At 35.7% G+C, this 14807-nt stretch overlaps 1 protein-coding gene across 1 annotated transcript; it reads right to left on the bottom strand.

The window, feature by feature from the left end:
* Positions 1 to 306: 306 nt before the first annotated feature.
* Positions 307 to 8496, bottom strand: LOC127951266 (polymeric immunoglobulin receptor-like). Its single transcript, XM_052549074.1, has 5 exons — positions 8414 to 8496; positions 7988 to 8299; positions 7517 to 7822; positions 7376 to 7412; positions 307 to 1268 (listed from the first exon to the last, which is right to left on the bottom strand). Exons 1-5 carry the CDS (start codon positions 8472 to 8474, stop codon positions 1241 to 1243), a joined length of 744 nt encoding a protein of 247 aa, XP_052405034.1. The 5' UTR covers positions 8475 to 8496; the 3' UTR covers positions 307 to 1240.
* Positions 8497 to 14807: the final 6311 nt, after the last annotated feature.

The raw sequence follows: 14807 nt of genomic DNA, 5'->3' as shown, positions 1-14807 counted from the left end.
TCCTGTTGGAACATTACAACATTATTTACGCATGCCATTATTATATCTGAATGTAATAAAATACAACTTAATTTATTTTTCAAAATATATTGCAGTAATAAGAAACCCTTGACATCATGTAGGCCTAATTATTTTTAGTTACATTATTGGGCAATTCCAGCATTACTGATGTGACATTCGCAGTCAAAACCTGAAATATAAATTCTTACAAAATGTATTTATTACCAATATATTGATCCATCTCTTAATGTTTTTCTAAATCCCAAAAAGAGTCCAGACATCAGTCTATGAACGTGTTTTATTTTAGATTTGGGAAATTCACATGCATTACAGATGTGGCAAAAAAAGACCTTTTTGGGAGACAAGATATTTTGTAGACTTACTGTGATTTACAATGCACAAACCATTCTCAAAACAGAAAATATGAATGTTATTTCAGTTTTCATTTATTGTTTCAGAGGAAAAAATTTATGTTAAGGCATCTCTCCATTATGGACCGTCCTGATATCAGAATTTAAGCAAAGTCATATAAAATGCTTTAAAAACTTGGTAACACTTTATTTTGATAGTTCCCTTTAGACATTCTACTAACAATAAGTAACTTTGCAACTATATATCAACTAGCAGTTATATTAGTAGACGGTCTGCTTAATATCTTCAACACTTTCTTTGTCAACTTATTCAACTAATCCAAATCCTACCCTACAGTGTACTCTGAGAATTAGTTGCAAATAATACGATTTATTTGATATGTAGTTGACAAGTTACAAAGTTACTTATAGATAGTGTAATGTCTAAAGTGGACTATCCAAATAAAGTGAAACAAAAACTTTAACAGAGATGTCTAGATGGTATTTAATACGTCTGCCATCCATGCAAGATTTTCTAGTTACTAGTAGTCGTTAATTTGTCATTATTCAACTAATTGCATGTTTATATTAAATTAACACAGTCTAATCCATTAGATGTCCAAAATAAAGGACAGGTAACGAATAAAGTATGTGCGTTATCTGTTTTATCCGTTCTAAGAAATTAACATAACATAAGGAGGCTACTAAATTTTGTAAATATTTTAACTGCAGTTAAAACTGCAAATGCACTTTGCAGACGTGGCGGCAGCAAGTCAGAAATATAGTGGTTTCCCAGGCATTCTGTTGACTGACTGAAAAGAAGAATATAAGCTTTTTATTAAGTTTTCCAATCTGTTCTTTCAGGTCGATTTGGCAAAAACTCCAGTTTGTTAAAGACAGAAACTGTCCATGTTCCATCTGAAAGATAAAATACAATAGCAAATATTAAAACTGAACATGTTTCTATGGTTTCCATCCAAAGTTGCAAATTCTCATGCACCAAACTGGAACATTACATAAAACATTTGCGAATAAACACTGTTTGCATCCAACAAGTCAAAGAGATATCACTACGATATTAGCCACTAAATATAACAGTTCCCTTTCAAGGGAACTTCAAACTGCGCCCTCTAGGGGGCGCTATGGGGAATACCTCATCATGACCCGTGTCTGAAGCATACATTGAAAAAACACCAACTTGTTGGCCGGCTACAGCCTCTGACGTCACTACCGGTGCGACTATAAACAGGTACCAGGAGAACACGTCAATCTCTTCTTTGTCTTCACTGACTGTTCTGTTTGAAGCGTGCATCTAAAAGAACTGGTAAGAGTGATCTTTCTCTGTATATCATGGCGACTACTAGCGTTTACGTTTATTAATGTGTGCATCTGTGTTGCCGTTATTTGACACCCGATGACACACGCGATCTTTGTGTCATTTGTTTGGGTGAAGAGCATGCACGTGATGTCTTTGAGGAGACAATCTGCGTGCATTGTGAGCATTTTTTCAGGGAAAAAAGCTCCGCTCTCGTTCGTCTCTCTTCTGAAAAAAAAAGGCTATTACACCTTGGTTCCTTGGGCTCCATTCAGCCAGTGTGTATTTATGTATATACCTCAAGCATCGCTTCCCTCAACACGAGGGGCAATTTGGGTGATTCTCGTGGTAGTTTAGTAGCGCTCCCCTTTTTTCCAAAAAGGGTCGCCTATGAGCGCGCTACTCTGAGTTCTCCTCTCATGTGAGACTGAGTTCACTGTTTTTTTCCCCAAACATACTGTTTTGAGATGCACATAGAGCATAGTGCTCATAGAGCATGTTGCCTATGAGCACTATAGTAAAATCATGAACGTTCACTGCTATTGATTACTCCACATTTTCTGACATGAATATTCCATTCATTCATCAGGAGAGAGCAGCGATTTGAGAGCTACTGAGTTGGAAATTGTAGAAGTAGGCTATTTGGTGATTGCTCTGATTAACATGACACACATGTACACACACAGAAATATGAATACTCAAACTAAAGAATTATATTGTTTTGGATTTCTCGATTTTAGGTTTATGTTTATTAGTCACATACATTTCTGCATTCTGCTCTTTTTAAGATTTAAAGTATTTCAGTTCATACACAAATAGGAAACATTAATTCCAAGCCCCTGCTGAAAAAACAAAACAATAGGAACGTCATTAGAATTTGTAATGGTTTTATAGGTGAAGTCAGCAAAAGTGGGACACTTTGTTAACTTTTGTTAAACTTTTGTTAAACTTTTAATTAAATACAAATAAATAAATTCTATCAACACAATTTATAATTTTTTCTTTATAATTCAGTCTCTTGTATCGAGCTGTTTTTTTTTTAAATAATACTGGTCATTTTAAACATACAGAGATTTAAAATTTAAAGTATTTTTTTAACCCTTTGGGATTTTCAGGTAAAGTGGGAAACATTTTTATTTACAGTTGTGACCAAAAAGACAAATTTTGTGTTTTGCAAAGTTTGCTGCTTCTGTATTTGTAGATTATTTTTTCTCATGTTTCTAGGTGTATTGTAAAAACAGTGATAATCATAAGTTTAAGGCTTTTATTAGCAAAAAAAGTCAATATTTACAGTGTTGACCCTTGTTCTTCATAACCTCTGCAATTCACTCTGGTATGCTGGATATTAGCTTCTGGGCCAAATCCTGACTGATGGCAATCCAGTCTTGCCTTATTAGTTCTCAGAGTTGATCACAATTTGTGGACTTCTCCTTGTCCATTCACTTTTTGAGGACTGACCACAGGTTCTCTATAATTGAGATCTGGGGAGTTGCCTTTCCACGGATCCAAACTTTTAGTGTAATGATCTTCGAGTCCCTTCTTTATATTGTATATATATAAAATATATGGTGTCTGAATAATTGTTGGTTTGACTGTGCATTAATTTTTGATTAAAACTACAAAGTAATGCAGTGAGTGATTTTCTTTCCTTCATTTTCTTGGATTAACATTACAGTAGTGGCTAAATAAGGCGTGGTCACTTTAAAAGACGATAAATGCATCCAGTATAATACACATCCGATTTTTTTCTCAACTGTTTACTTTCGCTTAAGACAGTCTACTACTTGACCGTTTTTCAAACATACTTTCCAAGATGGGTATTTGGACATATTTTGTATGTATTTGTCGGTACAAGAGCAAAAAGAGGAAAATTTGGTGTTCAAGCATTTTAAGACGCCTCTCTCTTCGTGAGCCCTGAAGACCAGAACACCGCTGCTGTTGAATTGGGCTCTTTCACACCCTTTTTTGCTTGTTTAAACAACTGCAATTTGTATTTGTGCGTTCAGGTGCAGGATGTTTCGAGGAGCACTTCGCAAAGGAGAGCTTGGTCCAGTGTTGCTGTTAATTGGTGAGAAACAACCCTGTCTGATCTTATATTGTGGCAGTAAAAAGGAAAGCATCTGCTATTGTGACAGACTCTGCCCATCCTCTGCACAGCTCATTTGATTTACTTCCGTCTGGTAGACGATTTAAAGTACCTTTGGCGAAAAAGGCCAAACATAAGAAGTCTTTTATCCCGACGGCCGTTGACATTTTAAATAGGAAATAGGGGAGGGGGTTATCTTAAATTGTGTGGTTGTCTGTTGTATTGTATTGTTGTTTGCTGTGTATTGATAGTTGTATATTGTTTGTTGAGCCTCTTGTCTAAAGACAATTTTCTACCCCTGTGGGGATACACAATAAAGCTTTTTGAATTTTTAATTGAATTTGTGAGGATCGGCTCTCTGCTTACGCACCAAAACACAGCACGCAAGTAACCAGCTACTCAGTTGAGATTTTCCGCATCTTGTGTTTGAACTGTGCTTTAAACTCTTTTGAATGTTTAAAATGGCAAGTGGATAGGCTTAAAAACACATGAAAATGATCAGCTTTCGTCACAAATGCAGCAGTGGCCTGTCAACTGTCCTGATCGTCTTTTTAGGCTGGCCTGAGCCAGGCGATTGAGATCGCCGGAGGCCCCCCTCAGCTGTGGGCCCCTATAATCATGACCACCTTTCACCCCACTAGCGACGGCCCTGGCTGTAAAGAAAGCAGCTCAGCTGTTTTATTATCGTGCCGTCATCTGATAAAATCACTTGCATTTCTTCCTAGCAATGGAAACAGCTTAAAACACGCAGTCATTTTTGCTCATAATGGTAAGAGTAATACATCATTCTAAACAATAAAGGTTCTATTTTATTTGTGTGCAATCACAATATCAACAAAAAGTTGTGCTTTTATAAATTAAAGATAACATAAGCAGTCTCTGTCTTGAACAGGAGCACTTCACAATTATGAACCGAAACTCAGCAAGTTGCCTCACAGACATGATAAAAAAAAGAAAAAGAAAAAAAAAAAATATATATATATATATATATTAGGGGTGTAACGGTTCACAAAATTCACGGTTCGGTTCGATACGATACACTGATATCACGGTTCAGTTCGGTTCGGTACGTTTTAGATACAGCAAAATGTAAAAACATCTCAACTTTTCAGAATGCCGCAAGCGCACCGCGGGTCATGTGACAAGAACTAACCAATCAGCTTCATCCTTTCCCGTAACAATGTTGAAAGCTCAGCCAAGATGAAGGAACAGCTGATCATAGTTGTATATGGATTGCAATTTTGAAATAAATTTTGTAGCAGAGCTACTGCAAGCGATTTCTATAGCTGCAAATCCATTTATCCTTTGCTGAAATTTCCGCGTCTCATGGAGAGAGCACGTCATTGTTGCTTAGCAAAGACAGACGCCTCATGAGCACTTCTGCCCGAGCGCTTTGGAAAGGAGGAGAAAGTGGCGTGACTAGCATTTTCCACGCGTTTTTAGGCACGATATGTGAACGGCCCCTAAGGCGCTCGCTCACTCAGCACGCGCTGAAGTCTCACACATTTAAATTTAATCACACATTTTTATCTGTTCTAAATGTATAAATGTACCTTAAATTAATACTTTCCCCCCCCGGATTCACAGATCACAGAAAAGACTACAATCGCAATATCAACAAAAAGTTGTGCTTTTACAAAATAAGAAAAAAATAGAAAAATAGAAAACATACATAATCTCTGTATAAGCGAGATAATTTTAAGCAAATAAAACATTGTTTTACTCTCTTCTTTGCATAAAGGTATTGTATGGCTTCAGAAGACTTGGAATGCAAAACGACATGTTCGTAATGCTTTTATACTGCTTGTTTATGGTTGTTTATACCATAAACATGTGTATGTTTTTTCAATTAATAACGGTGACTGTACTTTTATTTGCCTGTTCCGTGTTTTATATTGTTCAGAAGTGGGTAGGTTTAGATTAGGGGTGGGGTTACATGCTCCAGTGAAATTAGAAGTTTATATAAATTATTTATATGTACTACAAATAAATGAAAACCATTAAATTAAGACAAACAACTAAAAACAATGGAGCAATGGACCCTGTGTTTTGAAAAATGATGCTAAAGGGATACCTTGACCGTCAAAAAGTAATGCCAAGGTGTCCTGACCTAGCATATATGATGAGTTTGAATGAGACTGTGTTTGCTCCTCAGTGGTAGCAGATGAAACACAATGAATGCGGTTTTGCATCACTTTTCTTATGTGATACATCAAAATGCACATAAAAACAGGGTAATTGAAACGTTTAGGGGAGAGCGGGGCACAACCTAACAGTTTAACTTTCTCTTTTTGTTTGTGTAAATCCACACCGGGTTCAGAGTATATTTTTTCTCTACATTAGCTAATTAAAAAAAATGTTTGATTCAAATACGTGGTTTTGTTTCATAATTAGGCTACAGTGTAATCTTTCTTTATTTAGCCTACCCCAAAAGAAATATGACATATTATAGCTCAATTTTGCAGTTTTATTTTAGAGGTGATTGTTTGTTCCCAGCATGCTTTCGATATTTTCTTTTGCTAAATTTTGAAATTAAGTGCTATGTTTTTGAGTGAAGGGAAGCATCTATTAATGTTTAATGTTCAGTTATGTTTGACATTTGTAAGAGTTTCTGTTACATTGATGTTTCCATTGCACAGTGCAATCGTTACCACTGTGCAGAAGAGTAGAGCTTGTGTTTATGGTTACTTCTCCTCTAAAGCATTAAGCCTTGTTTAATGAGCAGTAGCATTTCTCAAGTATTTTCCTACTTGAGCTGATTGTCTGTATACAGTCTTGTAAATATATAAAATAACAAAATACAAACAGACCTCACTCAAAATCACAGACTTTTGAGAATAAACTTAAAATAAATGAGCACATTCCCCTAATTCCTTGATATTTAATTGCGTCAGAGATTAATTAATTTAGGAGATTTCACATGATTTATTCATGTAGATTATATATATATATATATATAAAAAACAAGCTTGAAAAACTACTCAAAAATATTATGTGTAATATTGTTACCATAATTTCTTTTAAGGAAATAGCTCATTAGATTTTTTACAGTGTATAAATAATAACCTCTGAACATTGACTCTCAGTCTTAATTCACCTGTTTTGCATGGTTTCTCATTAAAATTCATGCATGTAAATACTGTCTTACAACAATCACCATCTGCGTAACTGGAATTTCTGCTAGTTAGTGAAGCAATAAAAAACTATCTAAATCACTAAATAACAAGCTGGATATTAAAATAATAGTAGATATGTCTAATTTTAAATAAACAGTACATTTTTAATTCAAATATATCTTCAAAATATTTTGTAATTTTACAACATTTTTTCTCTATGAAGTCTTGATATGGCAACTAGTAAATATTGTAAGTTTTGTTATGCTAGCATGTTTATATATGTTAAACCATGTACAGTATGCTACAACTAATCCAGTGTTAGTTTGTGCCCCGCTCATCTTGTCACATTATGTAGCCTATTTTGCACACATTTAAATCCTTGAAAAAATTATAATATTTGGTCATTTTGCACAAAGACCAGCAATATATATTATGCAGCAAGATTAAAGACAAATATTTTGCTAAAGAATAAATCACAGTAATGAGAATGTGATAATAGCCTACTAACTTGTACTTCTCAGCGCCAGTGTCTGTTGTCACACTTACTGTCAAGATAAAAAGAAATAAAAAATTCTAACAGCAGATTTTTTTTTATATTATTGATTATGGATTGATTATTCAGTATTTATATACACTTAATAAGGTTTACCTTGTTTTGTTACAGTGAGTTGAACAGAAACCTGCAGATTTCCTACAGAACACCAGTACCAGCCAAAATCAGTAAGTCTCAGTCCAGTTATCAGCACAGTAAAGGATCTTTTTTCATCGTCATCACTGATCTGGACTGATGAATTCTGGGATGTGTCAGTCTTCCCCATTGTGTAACAGCTCTGATCTGTATATTTGCACCACTGTTTGGTTTCATTCTTATATCCAGAACTGTAGAGGCACTGAACACTGATATTCCCACCTTCATGTCCAGATACACTGCTGTTCACCACAGACACACCAGGAGCTGAACACACACACACGCACACACGCACACACACACACGCACGCACACACACACACACACACACACCAGTCATTTAAGATTATATAATATGTATGTGTTAGGATAAAATACAAGTCAGAGAATTTGACATTAGAATGTGATTACAATAATTACAAAACCTCTTACCAGATTGAACTTTGATATAAAGCTCATATGTGACAGTAGGTTGTCCTTGATTGTCCACAACACAATAATAAGGTCCAGTGTGTTTGTTCTGCAGTCTTCTCATAGTCACAGTAAAGAGACTCTGATCAGGATGATCAATTACTGACAGATCATTTTCTGTTGTGTTTGTGTATTTACTAGAATAATCGATTCCTGCGAACCAGTATTTTTTCTGCTGTGTGTATTTCTTGTCATAAAGACATGGGATGGTGACAGATCCTCCTTTCTTAATAGATAATATATGATTTGACCGAGCTAAGTCACATTTAACACCTAAACAAACAATACACAAATCATTATTACATCCAGGATTACAAATAAATCCCTTTATTTTTAAATCAATAAATCACTTATTACTTTAATTAGCAACAAATATTTAATACTCACCTAAAATGAGCAAAAACCAGATTGAAATGTAGAATATTTTGTTCTTTGCATATGCAGTCATTGTGCAAGTTTCTCTTCCTGTATCTGAGCTGTCTGACTGTGTTTGTAGTAACTGCTGTACTTCCCTTTTCACCCTCATTTAACACTTTAACATGTTGCGTCACCTGGTTAAGAGTTGAGGATAGACTCTAGATCAGGTGTTCTCAGATCTGGTCCTAGAGGTCCACTTTCCTGCAGAATGTAGCTCAACCCCAATCAAACACACATGAACAAGCTAATCAAGGTATTCAGGATTACTAACAAAATACAGGCAGGTGAGTTTGGAGTTACAGTAGACCTGTGAACCTTGGAAACCTTGGGTGGGGGTGGGGGTGGGGGCAGTTTACTGTTATACTCTGTATTTTGGGCTGATTTGTGCTATCACAAAAATACACTTATTTTTAGGTTTAAAATTCCACATATGACACATTTATTGTCCAACTACAGATATTTTTGTATAATTTAGTCAGACTTTTTGCGCTCCTAATGAGCTCAGTCTGGTTGGTGCGTCAGGGCTTGTTCTAAATGAAGGCTGTGGAGTTTAGCAAAGCAAAAGCTCATTCACTTCTGAAAGCAAAATGGAAATATTCCCATCGTTTTTTAAAATTAATGCAGTAAGGAAAACAGCACATTAAGCATCTGACGGGACTTTGTGCTGATACTATGCTAGTAAGAGATAATTAACATGCAGAAATTATTTAAAGGGGGGGTGGGGGGGTGGGGGTGAAATGCTATTTCATGCATACTGAGTTTTTTACACTGTTAAAGAGTTGGATTCCCATGCTAAACATGGACAAAGTTTCAAAAATTAAGTTTACGTTTGAAGGAGTTTTTCTGTTCCAAAAATACTCGAGTATGAGTATTTTTTCGAGTATGGCTCTGTGTGACGTTAGATGGAGCGGAATTTCCTTATATGGGTCCTAAGGCACTTCTGCCGGAAGAGCGCGCACTCCCGTATAGCAGAGCAATGAGAGGCTGAGCACAGACAATCACTGATAAGAGGCAGATCGAGAGCGTTGCGAAATGTCACTAAAGGAGTGTGTTTTTGGTTGCCAGGGCAAGACAACCCTGCACAGATTACCAAAGAAAAAACAGCATTAAGGGACCAGTGGATGGAGTTTATTTTTACAGAGCATCAACGGAGTTGTGCAAGTGTTTGTGTTTGCTCCCTGCATTTCGAAAATGCTTGTTTTAGAAACAAGGCCCAGTTTGACAACGGATTTGCGTATCGTTTATTTCTTAAGGATGATGCAGTCCCAACGAAAAGGGTCACGATCGTGTGTTGGAACCGTAGGCGGTGAGTAAAACTGCTTCAAATATATCTGCCTCCTTGTTAGTGTGTCCGCCTCCCATCGGAGACCCGGGTTCGAGCCCCGCTCGGAGCGAGTCGTTGCTGCTGCTGCTCTCGTTCAGTTTCAGCCTCGGGATCTGATTCTGGATCATAAATAAACGGCTGAATCTGACTGTTAGCCATGGTTTGTTTTGGATGATGGTTATTTCCTCAATGTAATGTCAGCTTCCAAGCGCTCTCAACGCAAAAGCCTACTGGCGCTCGTGATTCTTTAGCTCCGCCCACACGTCACGCCTCCAGTCGGTCGTGTTTTTCCAGGAAAAATCGGTACAGACTATCTTTCTCTTATGAATATAATAAAACTAAAGACTTTTTGGAGTTATGAAGGATGCAGTGCTACTCTATAGGTACTCAAGATTAACAGGATATTGAGTGAAAACGAGCATTTCACCCCCCCTTTAATGCAAAAAAACAAAAAAAAACCTAATTGGTTGATCTCTTCATATTTTTCTGTTTCTTGTTTTGAATACTGCACATGGACAGAGGCGTGACTAGATTTCCGCGTAGACAGGTCAAAATGCTTAGCCGCAATGCAAAAGCGTACAGGATGGCATGCCCGCTACAGTAAAAAGAAAAGTGGACCTCAAGGGCCTGAGAAACCTGCTCTAGAGTTTATGAAAAGTTAACTATTGCACCTCCATGCTTCTTTCATTTAGATCACACTTTTATTTACAACTCTATCCTAGAACACTGTCTAAGAATTGATGGCTGCTCTGTCAATTCTTCGTCATCAGTTAGGAACCTAGGTGTGCTATTTGATAGGAATTTTTCCTTAGAACGCCAAGTTTCTAGCATTTGTAAAACTGCATTTTTCCATCTCAAAAATATATCTAAATTGCGACCTATGCTCTTAATGTCAAATACAGAAATGGTAATCCATGCATTTATGACCTCAAGTTTAGATTATTGTAATGTTTTATTTTGGGTGGTTGTTCTGCACGCTTAATAAACACACTTCAGCTAGTCCAAAATACAGCAGCTAGAGTTCTTACTAATTCCAGGATGTATGACCATATTAGCCCGATCCTGTCAACACAGATTATCTTAGAGAACAGTTTCATATATTGACACTAAAATGTGCCAGCATGGTCTGAACATGAACATGAGTCAAATGTGGTGAAAATCGGAGCAACGGTCTAGGAGGAGTTAAAAAAAAGTAGGTTTTCAACATGTATCAAAATGGCAGACGGGAAGTTTGGCTAATTTTGGCATAAGTGGTATTGATGTTCTCAGCATGACCCAAAGAATATAGGTAGACCAGTTTCATTACAATTGCCCAATTTATTCAAACATGGCATTTTTGTAAATTTCTTTATAACTTTTTACCACAAAGTGGCACTGTCCCCAAACTTTTTGAGTACCATCAGAGGATGGTGTCGATGATGCATATCAAGTTTCGTACTGATACATCAATGTGTTCGTAAATTATTGCATTTTATGACAAAATTCAAAATGGCCGACGCCAAAAATGGCTGATATGGGATATGGCATGTCATTAGACTTGACATGATACACCCAATCTAAAGAGACCAGTTTTGTGGGTTTTGCATATGCATTTTTCATATCTCCCAACCACTAGGTGGCACAGTACCAAAACAGGTAGTCTTAGGTCATGCTTTTTATAACTCAATAAGCTGAGATATAGCCTCATAACCATTTTTGTTTGCTTTTCGCCACATTCGTTCGCAAGTTATTCAAGAACAGTTTCAAGAATCAATTGGAATTCCATAACTTTTTGCCAGCATGGTCTGAAGATTATCTGATCAAATTTTGGTGAGAATCAGACAAACCATCTAGGACGAGTTCAAAAAAGTAATTTTTTCAAAAAAAAATTAAAATAGAAAAAAATTAAATAAATGAAAAATTGTAGCCTGGAATATTTTGTGTGCATACTCATTGTATATCTGTCCTCCTATCCTTATGTGCAGCTGCTTCAATGGAATCGACCCGGTCCCTTAACTGTTATGCTGCATTAGTTAGCTTTTCATTTTCTACTTTTAGCTCTTTTACAGAATCATTTTTCATTTGTATGTCCAAATGTAGATCACAGAGTTCTGGGGTCAGTACAGAGTCTATTTCTTCTCTCACAGTCGAAACCACAACTGAATCAAATGTATTTTGTTGCTCTTTTGAGCACTATCTTGATACCATTATCTATAGCTGCATCCAGATCCTCTCTGGAGATGGTGGGATCTTAGACTTTTTTCTTTATTGGTGATTGTTTAGTCTCTCTTTTCTGAATTTGCTTGACTGCTGGCATACTCATAGTTCGCTAGGTAAAGAGTGGATAAACATTTACTGACAGGATATATACAGTTACTGACAAAATGAGCAGAGCGAAGGACTATGTATGCATTGCTTCCGATGGGTCACGTGATCTCCAAATGGTTGCATATTTTAAAATAAAAATAGTATTTGCAGCTCAGTTTGATTTCTTCATAAAAAATCGTATTCTTGTTCTTTTATTTTTTTTTCTTCTTTAAATTAATAATTTTTTTAAAGAATTTTTTCTTATAAATCCATTTAAATTTAGTTTCTTTAAATAAATACCATTACCATAGTGGTCTGGTCTTTATATTTTCCTCAAAAAAAAAAATTGGTCCCCCAATGTTCTAGACACGATTACAGCCTTGTTTGGTATAAATTAAAAAGGTAGTTGAAAAGAAACAATGATTTTTTTTTTACTATTCAAAAAGAAAAAAAATTTGCTGTGAAAGTGCATGCTTTTATAGGGCTGCTCATGAAAACTATTTCAGTGTACATATAATATAGTTCATATAGCAGTATCTATAGTATAAAAAAATGCCCGCCCAGGATATCTGCCAGCCCACCCTTCAATAACCACCAAGAACCAGAACTGGTTAGATAGTTTTTTTTATATATATATAAGTTCCCCACACTTAACCTATCACCTCATAACTTTACTTTTCAACCAGACAGTCACTTCCTGTCTACATTAGTGGTTTATAAACAGAGTTAGCAACAGCTTTCCAGCTTCACTTCCTGTCATGTCTGATCTGTCCTATAATAATAGCAAAATTAAATATTGACTGTTTACTTTTTGTCCTCTTTTTAGAGCTGCATTACAGCTAAATTGAATTTTGTTTTTATTATTGACATACTATTTGTTACCCTGGACCCCAAAACAATTTTTGAGAAAAAGCTTCCCATTGATGTATGGTTTGATAGGATAGGATAATATTTGGCTGAGATACAATTATTAGAAAATCTGGAATCTGAGGGTACCAAACAATCTAAATACTGAGAAAATCACCTTTTAATATGTCCAAATGAAATTCTTACTGATGCATATTAATAATCACGAATTAAGTTTTTATATATTTACGGTAGGAAATTTACTAAATATCTTCATGGAACATGATACCTACTTAATATCTAAATGATTTTGGCATAAAAGAAAAATCGATCATTTTGACCCGTTTTTTTTTTTTTGGCTATTGCTAAAAATATACCCCAGCGACTTGAGACTGGTTTTGTGGTCCAGGGTCACATTACTGTTTAACACTGTAATGCTGCTTAGACACAATTTTATTGTATAAAGCAATATATACTTAAAGGTGACTTGACTTATTCTCTATATACAGACAGAAATGTTGCAAGCTGAAAGAGAACATAGATTAGTGACTGAACAGCACAAAAGTGAAAGTCTGAGTGTTAAACAAATCACATGATGGACTGTACTGTAGACTATAAAAATACTTTGTAATATGTTTACTCATATCTCAATAAATCTCAATAATCATGTTAATACTAATATTTCCTTCAGTGTCAGAGTCTGTGCTCACAGTTGCTGCTGAAAACAGAAAATATCTTTATAGGTAGAACTGTATTACCTATCTGGTATAAAACCTGTGTCAAATGTCTATACAGATAATTCCTCGTAAACTTGTGTATATCTGATTAGCGAGTTTTACAAGTGACTGTGAGTTGAACGAAAGCCTTCTGATCTCCTACAGAGCAGCAGTGGCTGAACACTCACACCAGTCATTCGAGATTTATCAGGAACTGCACCCATCCCGATTGAAATATTCTTCCAGTCTCCACAGCACACCAATAAGCTGCAGTGTCTTTATACTGCAAGTTTTCCATAGTCACAATAAAGAAACTCTGAATATGGATGATCAATTATTGACACTTTTCTTTTGGTTTCAGCATACACCAGAATAGGGTGAGAATAGTAAACCTGTTTCTCATCAAAGCATCAGTATTTCTTAGCAGCGTACTGTATTTCCTGTCATAATAACATTTAATAATGAGTGATCCTCCCTCCAGTCTGAACTGTAAACACTATGCTTGCTGATCCAGTTCACCACTCAGAGCCTGGATGAAGAGTATAGAATAGCGATCCTTTGTTTTATTTTTTGGCAAAGCTGATCCTTTGTGTAAGAATTGTGATAATGTTTCTTCTCTGCAAATCTCTGTGCTGTTCTGGTTTGTCAAATTCCTTTTGTCTTTCATAAATACATACAAAATACAAATACATCTCTTCATACTATACAGGGGCAAAGGGTGCAAATGCAGTCTGCACAAACCGGTATCTCTTATGACAAAGTTTAGATTACATGCACACAGAGCTGTGGAGTGAAGCACGGAAACTCACACCACCACAGAGCTAACCTGATAAAACTGATTATTTTTTTTATTATTATTTTTTTTACATTTTTAAAGTAGAAAAATGGCTATTTTATCATAACAGTCTGATAAATTACAGTAAAATTTGAAGTGTCAGCTTTGTGAACATACAGTATGTTGATTATGTATCTATTCAGAAAGAATCATGAGCAGAAACCTTTTTATTTTGGGTATGTCATTTCTGTTTCCATGCCAAACATGGGGGGTGACTGGTAAGGGGTTAAGTAGCCTTTTCTGAGTGAGAATTGTTTCCAAGCTTTTTTCACGTAAATCCTACTCCTTCAGTAATCTTAAATAAGGATGGAAAATAAAATGAGGTTTATTTATTCTGTAAACATACAGTTGTGACAT

The sequence above is a fragment of the Carassius gibelio genome, chromosome B2, assembly GCF_023724105.1.
Source record: "Carassius gibelio isolate Cgi1373 ecotype wild population from Czech Republic chromosome B2, carGib1.2-hapl.c, whole genome shotgun sequence".
Classification (NCBI taxonomy): domain Eukaryota; kingdom Metazoa; phylum Chordata; class Actinopteri; order Cypriniformes; family Cyprinidae; genus Carassius; species Carassius gibelio.
This window is presented reverse-complemented; position numbering and strand designations above follow the sequence as displayed.